The sequence below is a fragment of the Nilaparvata lugens genome, chromosome 3 (assembly GCF_014356525.2).
Source record: "Nilaparvata lugens isolate BPH chromosome 3, ASM1435652v1, whole genome shotgun sequence".
NCBI classification, from domain to species: domain Eukaryota; kingdom Metazoa; phylum Arthropoda; class Insecta; order Hemiptera; family Delphacidae; genus Nilaparvata; species Nilaparvata lugens.
The window spans coordinates 97,978,297-97,998,732 of record NC_052506.1 but is presented as its reverse complement, the minus strand read 5'-3'; the positions used below and the strand labels follow the sequence as shown (position 1 = coordinate 97,998,732).

Genomic DNA, 20,436 nt, shown 5'->3' with positions numbered 1-20,436 from the left:
ATATTTATTCACCTTGTTTGTAATATTGTATATATTTTTTCTGAATTTGATTTGTTTAATCTAGTAATTATTTAGTGTTGTATTGGAGGGTTGAGTGTAAGAGAGGGCCGGCTGCGCCCTAACTCCGCCCTCCTAGGTAAAAATAAAGGCAGCTATTCTATTCTATTCTATTCTATTCTTAACTTTTCCTATTCTAAAATCCTTCCAGTTATCAGGTACAGAATGAGAACTTCCCGGTCGAAGTCATCAGACTGCGACAAACTTCCTCTTTCTTTCTCCTAACACTTCCTGTTCTAAATTCCTTCAAGCTCTCAGGTACAGCTTGAGGACTTCCCGGTCGAAGTCATCAGACTGCGACGAACTTCCTCATACTCTCTCTTAACTTCTCCTATACTAAAATCCTTCCAGCTCTCAGGTACAGCTTGAGAACTTCCCGGTTGTACTCCATCCTAAGTCTTTCTTTCCATAACCCTTATTCTGGGCTTGCAGGTACAGCTTTGCTTGCCGTTAAATTGCAGTTGGTTCAGATTGCATACTACTTAACAAATTCTAAAGTATTGAATACCACTAACACCCCCACAGTCTCCACCATACCTTTATCCCATAGCCCTCACTCTCAATCCTATAGTGGAACCTCTTTCCTGGCTCACAGATCCAGTCTGCCCGCCGTCAGCTTGCAGTTGGTTCAGATTGCATACTACCTTATAAATATAATTAATCATAGGGATCTGATATCCGGATCCATATCCTTGGTTAGGGTTACCTCAATCTACCTTAACACCCACCCTGAATTCCAAGAGCTGAGGACCGAATCGGCCAGCAACGGCACGGGCACACACTCTTCCCTTCAAGTTGAATACCTCCCAACAGAAAAAGAGGGTAAAGAATCAGGATAGGGGGAGAAGTGTAGGTCCGGTATCTCCACCAGTCAGTACGGACACTGACCTCGACCCATACCCGGCTGTAGCTAGTCTGCATTGTAGCAATACTTCGCAAATATTAGATAACCTAGGGGGTGGAATAGGCGTATCCAATACTCATCAATTTCATTATTTTGCATCACACCCTGAATATTGCAGTGGAAAACTTTGAATGACTCTTCTCTTAGATTATACATAACATGTTTGTTAACAACAGAGTTTGACTGAGTTGTGCTTCCATTATTTATAAAAAAAGTTTATCAGGTATGGATATTCCTTTAGAGTCATCAATTATTGTGTTAGCAGAATTATCATCGGACATTTTACACTCCTCAGTCGAGAATACAGTGTCCAAGCTAAAGTCAATCAGGGGAGAAGAATCTAGGGCATTTGAAACTGACTTAATCGATGATAACGATGAAGTACCAGCTGAGCTCACTGGAAGTGGAAAGTATTTTCTATCAATTTATGTTGGTAATTTCCAGGCAGGAGCTGGACTACAGGATACGGGAGACTTTGTTGAAGGGGGTGTAACCAGTGCTTCAATGTGGTGAATCTCAGGAGATTTCGGCACTTCACGGATTCCCGCTACTTGCTTCCCTGAGGGAGCCTGTGTCACCAATGCAGCAGGAGAGTAATCACTCACAGTCGTCCGCTTCAAGTATGCTGTCAATTGTTTTGTGAGAAGTCTTTTACCACGTCTATAAAAATGTAAGTCATGTTTCATTGAATGACTTCTCTGAAGGAAGGCGTTGATGTCCAAGTAGTGAAATCTCGCTACTCCGTCATAGTTGTGCACCATTCGAGCTAGGTGAGAGTTGAAGTAGTGTATGTCATCGTTGCGAGTAGGCTCATTATATTGGCACGGCACACCACACACAATAATTATGTTTGTATTAAGATTGAGTTGGAGAGGACAATCCATTCCTTGTAGAAGGGTCAATCAGAATGACTCATTCATGTGAAGATCATTTGTGCCAGCTAAAATGATGATAGTATCGTCAACAGAAAAGTCAAGAACGAACTGCAGTCCATCTTGGATAATATGTTTCAGCTTGGCACCAGACTTGGTGTAGACAAATATTTCGAATTCGTCACTCAAATGCTGCAAGTATCTGCTCAACTGTTTACCGTGACTATCAGACAAAACAGTCAATCTCACTGATTTTTGAAGAAGTTTTTTCAAGTTCATTCACAAATGTATCAGATTCATGAACTTGTGCCTTCATTATAATTTTTCTCGATGTAGATGAGGGTGATAATGAAACATTCGGGGAGGAACTAGAAAATCGATTATTTACGCTAACAGAACTAGTCTCATAAAAGGGTAGCCCTCACTGTACTTCTAGGCGTTATGAAATCATCATGACCTGTGGAATAAGACGAACTTTTAATTTTTTTAATCTCAACTCACTTTCCAATTTCGAAATTTTCTCTGAAGCAATTTGTGCATTATGATCTGATAGCTTTATGATAGCATCTTTGGAAGAAATTTCTGCCTTTGAATCGTCAATAATATTGAACATTGAGTTTAGCTTTAAATTTAGTTCTCTGCTTTCTCTTCATTAGATAAAGAGATGTCCAAGCATAGTGTTCTTTCCCTCTTTCCATCTTCCAGTCTCTTTTTCAAATGAGAGTTTTTGGTTGCAATATCAGACAGACATTCTTGGAGATCGCTATTTACCATCAGACAGGCATCCAAACGATTCAGTGTATTTACAAGATGGGGAACAACATCTATGATTACATCACTTAAGTGCTGAGAAGTTAACACTAAGTGCACCATGAATTCCCATAGCTAAATCAAACACTTGTTCGTGCATTAATCCCTCGCCTAGATGCATTCACTCTTCGGAGGTTTGCTTAGTTAGATCATTCCGTGTTCGCCTGGTGAGTATTTCAAATTCGAGACAAGAAGCAATGATAAAAGCAATTAATAAAAGGAATGGGTAACGAAGGAAAAAAGGAATGCGCCAAGAGAGCTTTTGTGGCAGGTGGTGATAAGGAAGCTCCTGAGAATGATAGGTTTCGAAAAGGGTTATTGTGATTGGTAGGATGATAATGATAATTGTACTGCGAAATGTTTTCCAATCAAAGATAACTGGATGATAAGTGATGAAAAAGTATTTGAAAAGTTCATAGATGACAGACAGTAAGTAAGCGTGAAACTCCTAATTTTAAATTTGGCGGTACGGAAGAATGACGGCTACTAACTGCCAAGCTCTAGATTTAGCGTCAGCGGTTGCCATGGCAATGAGGCACGTGCAGACCGAACAGCTGAGTTGGGAGTACAAATAAACAAGATGATAGACAGTCAAACAGGGGAACAGGCAGATAGTCGTTTGAGCCGGTCTCACCGTGCGTATCACTCAATGAAATGCTAACCCCAAAGTGGCCTCTATCCCACTATATTATTATTTTTAGTATGTATGATGTTTTATTTTTATAAATCTCTGTATTTGTGGATAGATAAGAATAGGGACAGCTTCCAATTATGTTTGCAATACTTTTGGCCTATGTAAGCATGAGAATAAATAATGAAATACAGTATGCCTACTCACATTATTTTTACAAAGCCAGACTTCGCGGTTTGCCACCGTAAACATTCTTGGGAAATCCTCAGCAGTGACTTTTGCATAAATACTTTTATCCGAGTTTGTAAGGTTGTGCTTTACAGAACACTCTGGCGTGAATATATGAGGAAAGTCAAGGCCATACTCTCTTCTGCAACTGTTACAACAAACAGAAATTCAAATGTATTTGTCGATAACATATTTATTCAATTTTTTCAAAATCTACCATTTCAAGACAAATGTCAAATTTGTTTGAACATTACACTCATAGTTTTATTAGCTGAAGACAAATTACCTTTAACCTCCCAGTCTAAATTGTATGCATGAATAGTAAGACTTGGAATTGTCACAACCACTTATTTGAAAAAAAATGTACCGTAGTCGATAGTATAGACTATGCCAGAAGTTTGTTCCTGATCCACGGCTCCCTTTGAGTACAGACATGGCTTGACGGCGCACCTAGTATAATTTATTTGTTTTGCATTGCATTATTTATTATAATCAAACTATTAGTTTATATTCTTAATAGTTATTTCTTATACCTCTATAGAAATTTTATGACATGAATATGAATGAAGTGCTTACTTGAAAAATGTTACACTTAGATAAGCAAACCATGGCAGCAGTAATGAGCAATGTCTGATCTAATGGGAGGAATGGGCTTGTTCGACTTTATAAGTTCCTTGTACCTGGAGTTCATTCCTCAAACTGTTTGGCCAAAGCATAAGTCTTCTTGAATGCTTTAACTTACATGTCAATTGAAAAATATACATATTGTTCCCCTGCAAACACTTGTTTAGGATGTTCAAACGTTGAAAAATATCTGTTAGGAACACCAGTTAAAGGAGAAAACTTTCATCAATAAACATGTCAGCAAGAACATTATTGTCTTTGATTAGAAATATGTGGATTTCTTGCCTCAGTTGAAATACTCTTAGCAGAGAATCGCCCAGAGATAGCCATGGCGCACTGCTATAGTACAAAAGCAATGAGTGTTGCGCACCTGTCTCATCACACAGTTTATGAAAAAAATCGGGCCTCCATTGGTCTGGTTTAAAAAGATTAATTAATAAAAATTGTATCACGATTTTCATAACTGCACTAAACTCTGGACTTAATTTTGCTGCTGCTAGTGCTTCTCGATGTAAATACAGTGTGTCCAAAGAGCGTTTGGGGCTTTTGACCAAATGCGAGAATGCAGTCCTTGGTAGTGGCCCGACATTGACCGGCCTCCATCAGTACACACCCCAACAGTCTTCCCAGTTGATATCATTCTCTGAAATAAAACTGTCAGAAGGTAGTTTGGTTGCCTAGCCGCAGAGCCAGAGCCGCCCGGCGCACGCACAGACTGATCCGCACTGTTTTGTAGTGTGACTCAATGATAGACAACGGCGGCGCACCTGGCACGAGCTCGCGGCGCCCCCCGGCCACAGTTTGGGAGCCTCTGGACTATGCGCAAGGCGCGAATCGCTGTTTTCTTTGATATCGCTCAACAATCTCACGTTTCAATTGAGTCCAAACAGTTTTTCAAAAAGTCTCGAGATGGCACCACCAATCATTAAAACTTATTCTAAATTTTGACGTGACAACGTCTTATGAATTGGTTTGCCGGGTGACACTTCAAGAGACTGCGTTACGTTCTCACGTTATGCGCTCACAATGAGAGCGAGTGAGAGCGTTCGTTTCGGTTCACGGTCGTCTGGAAAGAGCACGAATAGGAGCAGTGGCGAGCAATGCAGCAGCAACCCGAAGGCATTCACCTGGAGAGACGGAGCAATCTCCTGCGACTGCGCCACTACTTAGTGAATAGGCTATGTGAATAAGTATAAGTGAATAGGTATAAGTTTAGTGTAAGTATAATAGGTATAAGTGAATAGGTTATGTTGTAGTAATCACAATGTTGTGGTAGTTTTCAATCACAAAAGTAGTATAAATCGTTTCTCAGCCAATAATAATTTGTTTAACTTGAAAAAATGAGCGCGACTTGCTATGTAAAAAATTGAATCAAGCACAGTTAGCCCGCCTAAGAGCGAGAGAGACAGAGTGACTTTGTTGAGGATGTGTGGAGGTAAAAATAAAATTTTGTTAATATGAAATTCAGTGCGAGATTCTTTGTATAAATTAATGTTTTAAATATAATTCTTTGTATAAATAAATGTTTTAAATTGTTACTATTATTTCATCCTTCTTCCTACTATAGGAATGAATATTCACATTAATAGATTATTTAAGTGAATTATAGATATATTGAATATTTTATGCATATCTGTTTTATGGGAATATATTTTGTGTTTTATGTCAGCATACAAACTCATAGAATTTTTTATTATATCCTAACTCATCTCGTGATATATAGTTTGAGCTGTTTTAATATCATCAAACATTTAGCAGCATTTAAAATTATTGAATCAAGTAATATTAACCTTATTCAGAGCACTCAATATTTATCATCCTTTGATGATATTCATTTTATCAGCCAGAACAAGTATATTAAGAAATTATATTAATAAGGTTCCAGTTATATCATATAAGGATCCAGAGAGCTTCAAGAACTGGCGTTGTAAGTTCTAAGGAATTTTGAAAGGGTATATTGGTGAATACTTGTATTCACGACGAGCGTTTTAAGAATCAACTAGAAACAACTATAGTTGGTCCTGATTATTCTCTAGTGGTACATGGTTACTGATAATCAGTCATCAAATATTCTTTTAATTTCCTTACTGGTATTCTTCAAGAACTTCATAGAAGCAGCGGTAAGAATTACCAATCACCGATCACTGAACCTTATGGTGATTATTTGTATTTATAAAATTTATGTTTCTACCACTGAGCTAGAGCTGAGGTTTGAACCCAGTAATTTTGCGAGCCGGAAGGCCTTAATTTTTTGTGAATTTATTCGCAAAAGAGGGAATTTAGATACTGCTCTTATAAATACCAGAAACATCGTATTATCTGTGAAGGAATTACAATCCACAACTTCTCACAATAGCTTCATAACGTGGGACTCTATCATAAGAGATAACCCCCCCAGGATCCACAACTTCACACAATGGCACCCAACCAGTGGAGCGTGATGAAAAGCTTACCTACTCAATCTTACTATCAATGATTAATGAAATTATCGATAAAACTGAAAGCTGCAAGAAACATAATCTGAAGTTGTTTCGACAAGATATATCTGATAATCTATTGTAAGTTCTGGCTAAAATAATTGAGTCGCTCTTCAAATTAAAATTTTTCAAGCTGCATAAATACAGACAAACTGTATCACACGAGTTTGATAACATAATTCTCATAATAGAGAAAAATTGGATGGAAATTTCCATAAAAGTCTATAGTAAAATTTTGATTTTGATTTTTTTTGAATCTAGATATTGTATGCTGACCAGGGGTATAGATTATTTGAAATATAATCGCATAGCTATTAGTAAGGAAGATAAAACCCTACTTAAAATTTTAAGAACTATATTAGTGTAATTTGTAAGCCATATCTGTCTATGTTGATAAGCGTACCTGTAGCACTCGAAGGTCTTTTCGTAATATATGTACATGACACTTGAAACTTTAACACCACACAATTTTATCCAGAATAGGCACTATCACTGAATCCATTTTAATATTCCTGAGATTGGTAATACACTTGGCAATTTATTTGAAGTATTCCATAATATCGTCACCATGAACCAGTCGCCGACCGATGTGGTTAGCCAGCCATCGTCCGCAGCCATCAACCTAGAAAAGCGCAACACCACATTAGATTCTTCAGTCGGTTATACTACCAATTTCATGACGAAAGATTTCATAAACGAATGCAAACTCCTATGCAGTCAAATTTTAGCAGACAAGCTAAAGCTACTAAAGCCATCCTGGATCAATTGGAGGAAAATACCAAGGTCCTACAAGAAAGATAAAAAACATAGGAGACATTAAAATAGACAAGCAATCTACGGCCAAAACAACCTAGAAAACCATATTGATGATGTTGCGTGTCAGCTAAACGATCAGCTGAATGAAGCGCCTAAAGAATTGAGGAGCAGGTAGACGTATAGGTGAGGAGAGAGGTACCACTATCATAGAAGCTACAACGGAAAAGGTATTAGAAAATAAATGTGGATAGAATCGAAGATGGGTGAAAATGTCAATAGAATGGAAATAATAACTAAAGAACAAAGTGACGTGCTGACAGGTATAGCGAACTTAACGGGGGAGGGGGCGAAATCAGGTGAGAGATGCGATGTATTAGAAAATGCCGTAGTCGGACAACAACTAAAGATAACCACATTATATGGCGAAGTGAATGAGAACATAAAAACTATAGATGATAAATGGACCGCAAGTGAGGAAAGAGTCTCCAGACTAGCGACATCCATGGAAAATATTCCAGCCAGCAGAATACATTATATACCGATTGAACCAGTAAATAGCACTCAACCTTTCCAAAATCTTGGAAAATTTGATAATTCCTACCGTCACATGCAACCCAAACCATTTGTGGACCAAATAAGAGCCGTTCAAGAACTGACACCCACCTCTTGGTTAATGTGGCGTTTCCAACTGTCCAGTCTACTACTCGGCGAGCCGCTGATGTTTTTCCAGAGCCGGATGCGAGATATCAACAGCCTGGAGGACTTCATCTCCCAGTTCCTGCAACAGTATTGGAGTAAATGTAAACAGATGGACGCATTGTCAGAAATTATTTTATGCACTTACGATAGTAGAAATAGACAATCCTACACTGATTTTATAACAGATCTGATGAGCAGAAACGATCAGTTAGACGAATCTCTAACTGATTCATCACTGGTCCACATCTTATCAAAAAAGCTTCCTTTGAATGTTTGTATGACACTGGCAGTATCTTCGATTTCCAGTTGTGAAGAATTGATAGAACATTTACATTGTATCCAGTCAGCTACTTCTGAGCCAAATTATATAAATAGACAAGCAGGAAATTTTACTCAATCTAAAAACAATAATAATAGTCATTTCAGAAAAAATTATAATAGTGAAAATTATATTGCAAATGCTGGAGCAAATGCGCAAAGTGCAAAGTACATGAAAATAATTCCAGGAACAGATCCCAATATTACAATAATAAACGGTATCACAAAGAAGCACATTATGACAGCAGACGTCATTGGAAGAGAAACGATAAACAGGATATAAATTTCACAAATCAGGACGATCATAATCAAAATAGCAATAGGCTAAACACATCCTATACAGTGGCATGCACAATAATAACAGACCAACAAAAACCTACAGTAAATCAACCACCAGAACAAATCCCCACCGCACCAGCCCGCCACCAAATAAAGATGTCAAACATGCATCAAATTCGGTATGCAAAAACAACCTATATTAAGTCTGCTATTCCCTCCCGAAGAACTACCACCAGTAACCAGCCCACCACCGAAAATATTTTACAGCATTGACACAGAAATGATTAAAGAATTGCCAATAACCAAGCCTAGAAATAATGAACCACAGTCATGCACCGAACCTGTATACAAGCATGCAATAACCCCACAACCTACCCGGTTTGAGCAGCCACCACCCAAGCATCGTTGGATCCACCCGCGGCACACTAGGTTCAAGGAGCAAACCGCTACCAAAGCAAGCCGAAAGTGTGACCGGCAGGACGACGTCGGAGCGAACCCTAGAGTCCAACACCAGAAGGCCCACCGGAGAAAACAACAAAGAAGGCCCCGGAAGAGAGGTTACCGTCCTCATGCCAAATTCAAACACCACCAAAAAGAGGCACAGAAACCAGGCAAACATGGAAGGAAGACAGCATGCAGGGAGGAATACCGGCACCAGAATGAAGTGGATAATGATACCAACATGCACCTGAAGCACACGCGGTTCAAGCAAGCAGCTTACCGTAGTGATGGCAACCACAGGATAATTAAAAGGAATATGCTCACAAACAATGAAAATTTAATAATGGATACCGGCCTGGATTATGATGTAAGGAACTATTATAGGAAGCTATTGGAAGATGAAAAGCATGCAATAAAATTGAAAGAAAGAAGGAATTGTTTATCAGAGGAAAGAATATCTAGTTGTTGTTTATTAAGAGGTTATGCTATGTCCTTAACAAGTATGTTGATCTATTTTGCTATGATTATTGGTATGACTATGATGTCAGTTAAAGAACATGTGGAAAATATAATAATGGATGATAAAACGTGTGAAATAAAATTGAATGGAATAGTGAATTGTTCATTGGAAACAGGAGTATATGATTGGTATTTATGGAAAGGTTATGTTGTGAGAAACACGGTAAATACGTTGATTTATTTCGTGAATATTATTATTATTATGGCTGTGATAGCAATTAAAGAAAATATTATTAAAGTACTGATGAATGAGGGCGTGATATATGCTAAGAGAATCAATTCAAAAATTTTCAAAACCAATTTGAAACCCAGAAAAGTTGAGGATAGACAAAGCAAATATTCTAAATTATCCAAGATAAGAGAGCTGATGGAGAATCGGTCGTCAGAGCCGCCAAACAATTCACAGAATCAAAACAAAATATTTCTAATCTCAAGCCGTATTATCGAGACAATAAGCGATAAGAAAGTAAACAATAATATTTGGATTCTTGGACCTACCCGACAACAAATACATACCCAACGAACGCCAGGCAACCCACTTATTTAGCAGACGAGTATTCATTTCGACCAACATATCTGAAAATAAAGAAATAAAAAATTTAGAAACCACCCTTTAATATCATCGTCACTAATGAAGCAAGAGAATAAACAACTTCTAATGTTAAAAGCCAACTTACCTTCATGTAGCAGGAAGAGACATCAAGATGGCGACAAGTGATGAACCGAAGCCAACGTAAACCAGCTGTCCACTACGAAAACCAGAGTAGTCAATGCCTATTAAATCATCTAAGCTGACACCCCCAAGAAAAATTCAAGTGTCATATAAATGTGAATTGCATGTAGAGATATTATAAAATATTATATTATTATTATTTATGTATAAACTAATTAGAAAATCACTAAAATTATCCGCCAAATGATCAAACCGCATAGTTACCACCAAAAGCATTAATCCCAAGTCTCATGTATTAGAGGAATAAGAAGTTCTTGTTGATAAAACCTACCAAAGATTATCCTTAAAAATATCCTTATATGAAGCAAAGCCCAAATTCTGCAAGAGAATGAAATGAAAATGTACAAGTCACTGTTCTATGTTGAGGGAGAAAATATATTATACTCTGCAAGTCGGAGAATTACCAGTTTGTTAGGTTGGCAATGATTTTGCACCAACGTTCAAATGTGCTTCTGGCCTGAGGGCGGAGCGTGGATTAGAAAAAAAAGATTTATTATTTATGGAGGAGGAGATAGTTTATATTGTGTATTGTGTGTAGAAGGAGATTGGCCGATGTAGGCGTATGTATTTGAATGAATTTATTTATTGTTGTATATGTTGTTGAATTGTTAGGAGGTAGGATTCTCAGTAGAGTTATTAGCAGACTTTGTAACATGTATGATTTCTGATCCAAAACCAACTGGATCATAAAATTTATATTATATTCTCGAATTGTCGTTTTAAATCAGAAATCAGAGGGCGTTTTGTGTCACGTGGTAATTTGAAACCACCAAATATTTTTAATGAGCCAATGAAATGTATAGAACTATAAAATTGGAAAGAAGGTTAGACCTACCCAAAGAGTAAATCAACTCAAAGCAAGTATTATTAGCGATTAGGAGTAATAGCATTATCAACAACGATAAGAAAACATGTATTATTGTGATTTAATAATTATGAGAACCCATTGGTAAGATCAAAAAATTATAAAGCGGCATACTTATTATTGGCGGATTATAAAAAAAAAAATAAAATGCATGAACATTGAGGTTAGAGTTACTTGTTTACATTTTGAAAAGAATTAGTCGATCTTGGATAAATCGATAATTACCAGAACCAATACTGAACGAATCAGCTGATTATTCGATCAACCCATATGACCGGTTGAATCATATAAAATTCACTCATAAAGGATATATTAGTATACTAAAGGAAGTCGATGTGTAGAATACAAACAACTATTATTTCTGTATAATATTTATTATAATCCAAAAAAGCATGATAAATCAAGAGTATACAAAACTCATATAAAAACTAAATGTATTATCTATTAAAATCGTATGTTACGATTTATTTATGAATTCAATTTAAGATAAACACTCCATATATTTGTATAAAAACTTCTTTTATTTAATTTTTTCTATTATAAAGCCGAGGAAGCCCTGATTCCCAAGGCAACCAATTGTATTGAGCCTATTAATTGAAGGCCAATCAGAGAGTAGCTTACAGAATTATTCTAGGAAGAGGCAAATTTTTCTGAAAACCTCCTTCTTCTGGCTTAAGATCCCAACCCGAGAGGATGCACATGGAGTTTAGGGTTTTTCTTCTTCCTTTTAAAAATTTTTAATGAACTATTAAGCCAAACCCTTTTTTAAATGTAATGTATGTCTTGTTGAATGTTAATTATTTGTGAACTCAGTGTTGTCAAGGAGTTCGTAATTGTAAAGATTCCCATAAAAATAGCTTTAATTCGAAAGAAACTTATAAAAATCTGGATCACGCGTTAGCCCAGCAGTGACGAAAAGGAGCCTACCCAATTAATTATTGGAAATAATTAATTCAATCCACGAAAACATCTAGAACTTCAGTCAGTGAGTGATAAGTCAAACCAAACGAGCTCGTTTTTTCGTTTTTTCTACGTTCAGTGGGGGTAATTATTAAAACAAAAAGCGCTATTCCAATTAATTAGAATTAAAATAAAAAGTCACCACGTGTTGAACAATATCACATAGTCCATAAGAACATTTATAAATTTATTTATTATATGTAGGAAGCTTGCTTCCATGCACAGCCCGAACTCATATAAATCCCTGAGATCTCATGTTTGAATATTAATTTATTAAATATTAATTTTGTTAATTGAACAAAGTATACCATATCAAACTTATAGACCGAACAGGTTTTTATTTGCAGAATTGCGTATTGATTGGAAGTCTAAGTACCAGTATTAAAAATAATATATTTATGAATTTGAAACTCACTATTGTGAATATTAGCAAAGCCTGTGATAATTATTCAGATTTTAGGAATAGATTATTTAAGTGAATTATAGATATATTGAATATTTTATGCATATCTGTTTTATGGGAATATATTTTGTGTTTTATGTCAGCATACAAACTCATAGAATTTTTTATTATATCCTAACTCATCTCGTGATATATAGTTTGAGCTGTTTTAATATCAACAAATATTTAGCAGCATTTAAAATTATTGAATCAAGTAATATTAACCTTATTCAGAGCACTCAATATTTATCATCCTTTGATGATATTCATTTTATCAGCCAGAACAAGTATATTAAGAAATTATATTAATAAGGTTCCAGTTATATCATATAAGGATCCAGAGAGCTTCAAGAACTGGCGTTGTAAGTTCTAAGGAATTTTGAAAGGGTATATTGGTGAATACTTGTATTCACGACGAGCGTTTTAAGAATCAACTAGAAACAACTATAGTTGGTCCTGATTATTCTCTAGTGGTACATGGTTACTGATAATCAGTCATCAAATATTCTTTTAATTTCCTTACTGGTATTCTTCAAGAACTTCATAGAAGCAGCGGTAAGAATTACCAATCACCGATCACTGAACCTTATGGTGATTATTTGTATTTATAAAATTCATGTTTCTACCACTGAGCTAGAGCTGAGGTTTGAACCCAGTAATTTTGCGAGCCGGAAGGCCTTAATTTTTTGTGAATTTATTCGCAAAAGAGGGAATTTAGAGACTGCTCTTATAAATACCAGAAACATCGTATTATCTGTGAAGGAATTACAATCCACAACTTCTCACAATAGCTTCATAACGTGGGACTCTATCATAAGAGATACCCCCCCCCAGGATCCACAACTTCACAAACTTTACAGGCAACTATGCAATTTTTTTCTCGATAAGCTTTTTTGAATGACTTGATAAAAACTGGAAAAACCTGCACATTTATTGCCGATAATCTTTGACACACAAACTGCGATCAATAACGTTTACAGAGATACTTTACAAAATGTCAAATATTAAATTCATATATCTATCGCAAATGTCACCATCACTGGTAATCAGTAGGCTTCAAAAAGCACAATAGTTCTAAAACCATTTGAAACAAGCACTCTACGGTACCTAAATCATCAAAATTGGATCTGTGTAGATTCTGAAAACTCTCAATTGGAATAGTCGTTTTAAATATGTTAGTCCATATTATCTCTGAGTAACGACCAGTGCTCAAAGAGCATAATGTTGACATACCCAAAAAAATCAAATATGAAATCAAGTCCAGCCTACTTACATGTACTCATTTGTAGTTCTAGCTAGTCCACCTTCGAATTTTTTGTGCCATGTCGAACCGATCCTCAAATTCATCCCAGCTGGAGAAATATTGATCAATTTCCTAGGTTTATCGTTGGGTGTAAAAAGAAAGTCTTTGACTGCTCCCTCACTCCCGACTCGCATTGGTACGATAGAATGTGCATATTCCTTAAAACTGAAAATTTGATTCAAAATAAAATGAGAAATTCATCATTCAACATATAGTAAGTCACGGGGTAGTGAAAAAGGGCCGTTGGGGAATTAATTCCGAACATGCTAAATTTACTTACAGTGATTCTGGAGTAGACCTATTGAATAGCTTATACAAGAAATTGACTTTCTAGCCCTGAAGCTTTTTACATAGTGCCCCAAAAACCTCAAATTTTCGGTTCATTTTCAAGTTCCCTTCGATTTTGCTAAATCAAGCCGACTGACAAAACAAATAACTATCTTATTTTTATAGATAATAAAATTTCAAATGAAATGAAAATAGTCCGGATCTCTCTAACTTCATTGAGGGTAATTTGGAGTAATTTTTTAATCAACACTATATTATCTTCCGATTTCCACATCACCTCCATTATAAATTCCTTAAAATACATTAAAGAAACATTAAATACATATTTTAATTTTGAAAATTAATGAACTTTTTTGACTTACAATGCGTTTCATAAAGTTTTGAAAAAAGGAATTTATGATGCAGCACTTTGTATGTTTGAAATATAACCAGTGGAATGAATCTCTTACCAAAATCAAATTTGAGCCTCAGACCCTTCAGGCCCCCTTATAGGATTGCACCAACCAAACTCCCCCGCTCCCAAGATCAGATGATCATATGGGCGTCATTGTTAGCTTGTGGTTCGAAACCCACCTAAAGAACGTTCACTCATCATCTCTCATCATCATTCATTCCGTTCATTTATTTATTCTTTATTCATTTATACAATATATTATACAGTATATTATCAAAATGATAGGGAGAGGAAAAATAAGGTAACCTTGTGCTATTCCTCTCCCAAATTTAGATAACACATAGTACGAAGTAGGTTAAGTCTTGAAGTTCTTCAATACACAAAATTTTCAGTCGTCAAGTAGATTTTCAAATTTAGATTCTTCAAAACTAAACATAGAATAAATATTTCACATGTTTATGACTAAAATAGGAAATATTCACATATTAAAAATATACATTTGAAGAATTACCGAAAAACAAACTTAATTCTGATACTCAAGCACAAAAGCTTCGAGCTTATTATGTGGTGATCCTCTCAGCAAAAAAATAATAATAAATATGAGTAGGTTTTGAAAATTAGAGTGGAATAAATTACTCAAATAGTCCGATCAAAATCCTCGTTCACATCGTGATATTGAGTTGAATTTTATCGTAGATTTTCAGTTTAGGATGATATTTAATTCAAGTGAGCAATCTAAAATAACAATCTAATCGGTAATAGCAATTTGAACTTGAAAATCATGGGATAGCAACATGAATATAAGATCCTACTCACCTAGGATTGTTTGTGGTTTGGAATTGATTTGATCCATAGAATTTCATCGATCAACTTAGAATCTGTAAATTAAATAATCTATAAAGATCTAATTATCAAGGCCCGGTTGCTTTTTCGAAAAGAAGACTTCTCTGATTGGTTCTCGTGAAATTGATCACGATTAAAATTTAACTGTGTTCGTGCACCGGCTTTAAGAATGATATTCTTAAGCACAGATATTATGATATTCTATTTACAGAATTATTCACTTCTGTATAATCTTTTTTCACTTTCCTTGCCCTATTACCATAGGTAAGGAAAGTATTGCTTTCCGAAAAAAATAAGGTACCCCAATTTGTAAATTCTATACGTTTCAAGTTCCCCTGAGTCCAAAAAAATGGTTTTTGGGTAGGCCTATTAGTCTGTATGTGTGTGTGTGTGTGTGTGTGTGTGTGTGTGTGTGTGTGTGTGTGGTGTTGTGTGTGTGTGTGTGTGTGTGTTGTGTGTGTGTGTCTATGAGTGTATGTGCGTCTGTGTACACGATATCTCATCTCTCAATTAACGGAATGACTTGAAATTGGAACTCAAGGTCCTTACAGTATAAGGATCCGACATGAACAATTTAGATCAAATTCAATTAAAGATGGCGGCTAAAATGGCGAAAATGTTGCCAAAAACAGGTTTTTCGCAATTCTCTCGAAAACGGCTCCAACGATTTTGATCAAATTCATACCTAAATTAGTCATTGATAAGCTCTATCAACTGCCATAAGTCCCATATCTATGAAAATTTCAGGAGCTCCGCCCCATCTATGCAAAGTTTGATTTTAGATTCCCAATTATTAGGCTTCAGATACAATTTAAACAAAAATAAAATAATGTGATTATTTCAATTATTGCAAACTGTTGACAACTGTTGATTCTATTGAATCATTCACTATGAAGAGATAGCAGACCTCGTGTGTTTCCTGCGTTATTGTCCTCTAACCAGCTGGCTCAGATCTTTGAATAGTAGTAGATTTGAGATGCGCAGGAACACTAGCGTCAGGAGATAAATTTTCATAACGGCTAGGAAAGCTGTGTGTGTGCGCCACACCAGATTTTTTCTATTGGTCAATACTATAGCCATGTAGCCTAAAGACTAATGAGCTAATTTTTTCTATCCTAAAATACTAATTGAAAAATTGAACAGTGAATTTCTTATTAGTAACTTTTACTGCTATTGTTTAATCAATATGTACACATATTGACTGCACTATAGAATCTAGATTCACTCAATCACTGCTCTGCTCTTCCACTGGACACTACTTGAACAAGCACTAGACTATTTCATACGGTTTCCCACTTTGAGCCTCTGCACCAACCCTCTATTATCTAGCAGCTGGATCGCCTCGACTTTGTCATGTTGGTGCAGTCGCCTCTCGTGCCTCTCCGCATCTCTGGATCTCTATGGACACCAGGTCGACGAGCAGGTCTCTTTGAAGATTGCTGTTCCTGTCATACCAAGGAGCATCCACAATGTTCCTTGCCACTTTGTTTTGAAAACGTTGTATGACATTGATGTTGCTGTTTTTGGTACAACCCCAAAGTTGTATACCATACTGGCTTTAATATCTGTTCGTACAGAAGTACTTTGTTTCGAATTGAAAGGATGGAGTTTCTTCCAATCAGCCAATACAGCTCATTATATTTGATTCCATGCTCTTCTCTCTTCATCTTGACATGGGCCTTCCAGCGAAGCTTTGTGTCCAAGGTCATACCTAGATACTTGGCATCATTAGCATATGGTACAAATTGGTTATTGATAGTTATTGGTATGGGCAGGTCCTTCTTATTGGTAAAATTGATTTGAATCGACTTTGTTTCATTCAATTTCATTCTCTGCTTTCTAGTCCAAAATTGAACTTTGTTGCTGGATCTCTGTAGTTTCTTTGTTGCAATATGAATATTACTGTCTACTGATAATATGGCTGTATCGTCTGAAAAATTTGCTGTTGTATTATCATCAAGGCTGGGAATATCGCTGGTGTAGAGTAGGTAAAAAACTGGTCCCAGAACACTGCCTTTAGGAAGTCCTGCTTTAATTTCCTTCAAATCAGAATTTGATCTTTCATGCTGACCCTAAAGTATCTGTCAGTCAGATAGGATTGTGATATATCTGTCTATTGCTCTGGTAGCACTTTTTCGAGCTTGAAAATAAGACCTACATGTCATACTTTATCAAAAGCTTGCCTCTATATCAAGGAAAGCTGCTGAACAATCTTTTTTCTCTTCTAAGCACTTCTCTATTACATTTATAATCATTTGCACTTGGTCTATTGTTGAGTGTTTCACTCTGAAGCCAAATTGGTTATTTGGAATTATGTGCTGTCTCCCTTTATTGGTTTAGCCTACTCAGTAAAATCCTTTCAAACAACTCGGATAGGACCGGTAACAATGATATTAGCCTATATGATGATACTTCTTGTGGCTCTTTACCTGGCTTCAGTAGCATTATAGCCTTTGCTTCTTTCCATATTCCTAGTACGAATTTTAGTCTGAAAGAATGTAACATTATTCATTGTTCCAATAATTGTGAATGATGAGGATTATGCAAATTATCATGAGAAGTCAGCCTGTATAACAATTTATTCGGCTGCTTTGCTTTTCTGCGTTGTGTTTTGTCGACTCTGTGAGTGTGTGCGTCGAAGTCACACTACTATAAGAAAATCAACGATTTTCCTGGAGCATCAGCTTGGTTCATGACCTCATAAGGCAAGGAACTTGTGTCCGATTGATTATCAATCATGCCTTATTTGATTAGGAATTTGGAAAATAGCTGTTGCTTGGTGGGAGAATGTATCTTGAATTGTAGTTGTACCATTCCATTCTATTGGCAAAAATTGTGATGAATATTTTCAATAAAATGTTAACTGCCAATCACAGTTAATGTTGGTTAGGTTCCTATCTAGTATGGACGATCACACAGCTCCTAGACCAGGCAAGTGTACCGTGGGCTTCATTCAGCGTCTGTCCATTGCTGGTAGCAGAACAGAATAATGTAGTCTCAGTATTTTGTGTTAATCATTGCTTTTATGCTTGTTAGTATTTGGCTGTGGAACCATATGTTCCAATAGCATGTTTTAGTTTTTTCCGCCTCAGTAAATGCTTTAATTGAGAAGAGAGGATATCACATTTGTCACCTCACAATGGAGATTTTCCTCTATTACCGCTACTAAGCTACATCATAGATTTAAATATAATTAAGGAAATTATTATCGATGAAAGCTTCCATCAAGTATTAAATTTATTGTGATAGATACATTTAAGTGTAAGTGTATTGTGATAGATTTATTGAGTATAGTCCTTTTGATTCTGATTTTGATTTGAATGGAAGATGGTAATGGTAATTCAAACTGATGAGTGATAGAAGAAAATGAACAATACATGCTCTTGTAGAAATGTAGAGTACCTATAAGAAGGAATTGAAATATTTTTAAATTTTGAATTATTTTTGAAGAGGAAGCTATTAACCTGAATTTAAATTACAGTATTTTGTGTTATAGATTTTATTTGTTTTGCTGATTCTAATGAAAAGCTTTCTTGATTCTTTAGGAAACACCTATCATGTAATTTATTTTTTTAAATTACACTATATGTAATTTATGTAAGAGAACATGCTTAACAAAATAACTATAATACTCGAAAGATCTTATATTGAAAAGTTATTCCATCTACTAGTCAATTGAAGTATTGTATTATGGAATAATAAATATGTACTCATCTCATTGTATAAAGGGCATGACCCTGATTACAAATAAATTCTCTTCTATTAAATCAAGATATTGAAGTAGGCTATGTCTATTTGTGTTCTAAAGTAATAAGTATTAATTTGGGTTTTATATAAAAAAACCTAAAGAATGTTGACTTTATGATATAACTGAAGTTGAGTTAATTTGTATTATCCTAGTTAATTCTTCTATTCTAACAGCGGTCAAAGTACGGGTCCATCAATATATGAGTCCATCAATGTACGGGTTCATCAATGTACGGGTCCATGAATGTCTCGTGAACGTGTGTCTTTAATAAGCCGCTGAGATGCCTCTAAATCGATGGCAGTCCTAGAAGCTTGGGGTATGCTGTCTCCTGACGCTCCTAGAGCTCAATCACCGAGCCTAGATTCAAATTGAAGAAATAGCTTTGAGGTTACAACTTTTTCCCAAATTAAACAAACGTCCCAGGAATTCTGGATGTGGCAGAATGGGTTTTAGTGACTATAGGCTTTCAAAAAGGGAGGGTAAAACGTGAACCATTTAATCAATTAAAACATGCTAAATTAGAATCCTTTTTGTGTTCGCTATCCTTGTCTATTATCAGACAAAGCAGATAGCTCTACAGTTACTACAGTAACTTACTATATTACCCATGGGTAATATTAGCTACGGTAATATAGTTACTGTATTAGCTACTATCATTTACAGTGACTATATTACCATACTATAGCTACTGGTTATACAGTATAGCTGTTACACTATAGTATAATTGAGACAGTTTGGCCATTGACTTTCACGCTTCTGATTGGCTAGCTCAAGCAATCACGTGGTACACATTAGCCATTAAGAATCCAAACAAACTTTAAAATCCTATCTTATTGCATTGCACAGCCATTTGCATATTTGAATTGATACCTCCATCGCGTTCGCTACCTTTCAGCCTGCCGCTCTGCTCTGCTCCCCACGCCATGCATCAACCAAATGAGTGGTTGACCCACCAGGGTGCGCCTCAGTCGCCGCCACCCGTTCCTGCGTTTCTATTGGCTGAGCACCGCCGGCCAATAGCAGCACAGGTGAACTCGGGGACTGGGAATAAAAGGGGGCTACTCAGCTACCCTCGATAGCACTTGCTCACTAGCAGCCTTCCACTGAAGAGCCAGAAGAGACCACAGCCGAGACCACTACCAGAGACCACTACCAGCCGAGATCACTACCGAGACCAGGAGCAGAGCAGCGAGCAGGCCAATGAGGGGACCACGGCGAGACTAACCGCAACCTGAGGTGTCTTCC

General features: G+C 36.3%; 1 protein-coding gene across 3 annotated transcripts in view; it reads right to left on the bottom strand.

Annotated features, from left to right (window-relative positions):
* LOC120350680 overlaps positions 1-14,088 on the bottom strand; it is a 36,124-nt gene extending 22,036 nt beyond the window's left edge. For all 3 annotated transcript variants that reach the window (XM_039425246.1, XM_039425247.1, XM_039425249.1), the window contains exons 1-2: positions 13,889-14,088; positions 3,482-3,650 (exon numbers count right to left, since the gene is read on the bottom strand). In XM_039425246.1, the coding sequence (XP_039281180.1) occupies positions 3,482-3,650; positions 13,889-14,052 (333 nt within the window). In that variant the 5' untranslated portion in view covers positions 14,053-14,088. The remainder of the gene's footprint in view (positions 1-3,481; positions 3,651-13,888) is intronic.
* Positions 14,089-20,436: the final 6,348 nt, after the last annotated feature.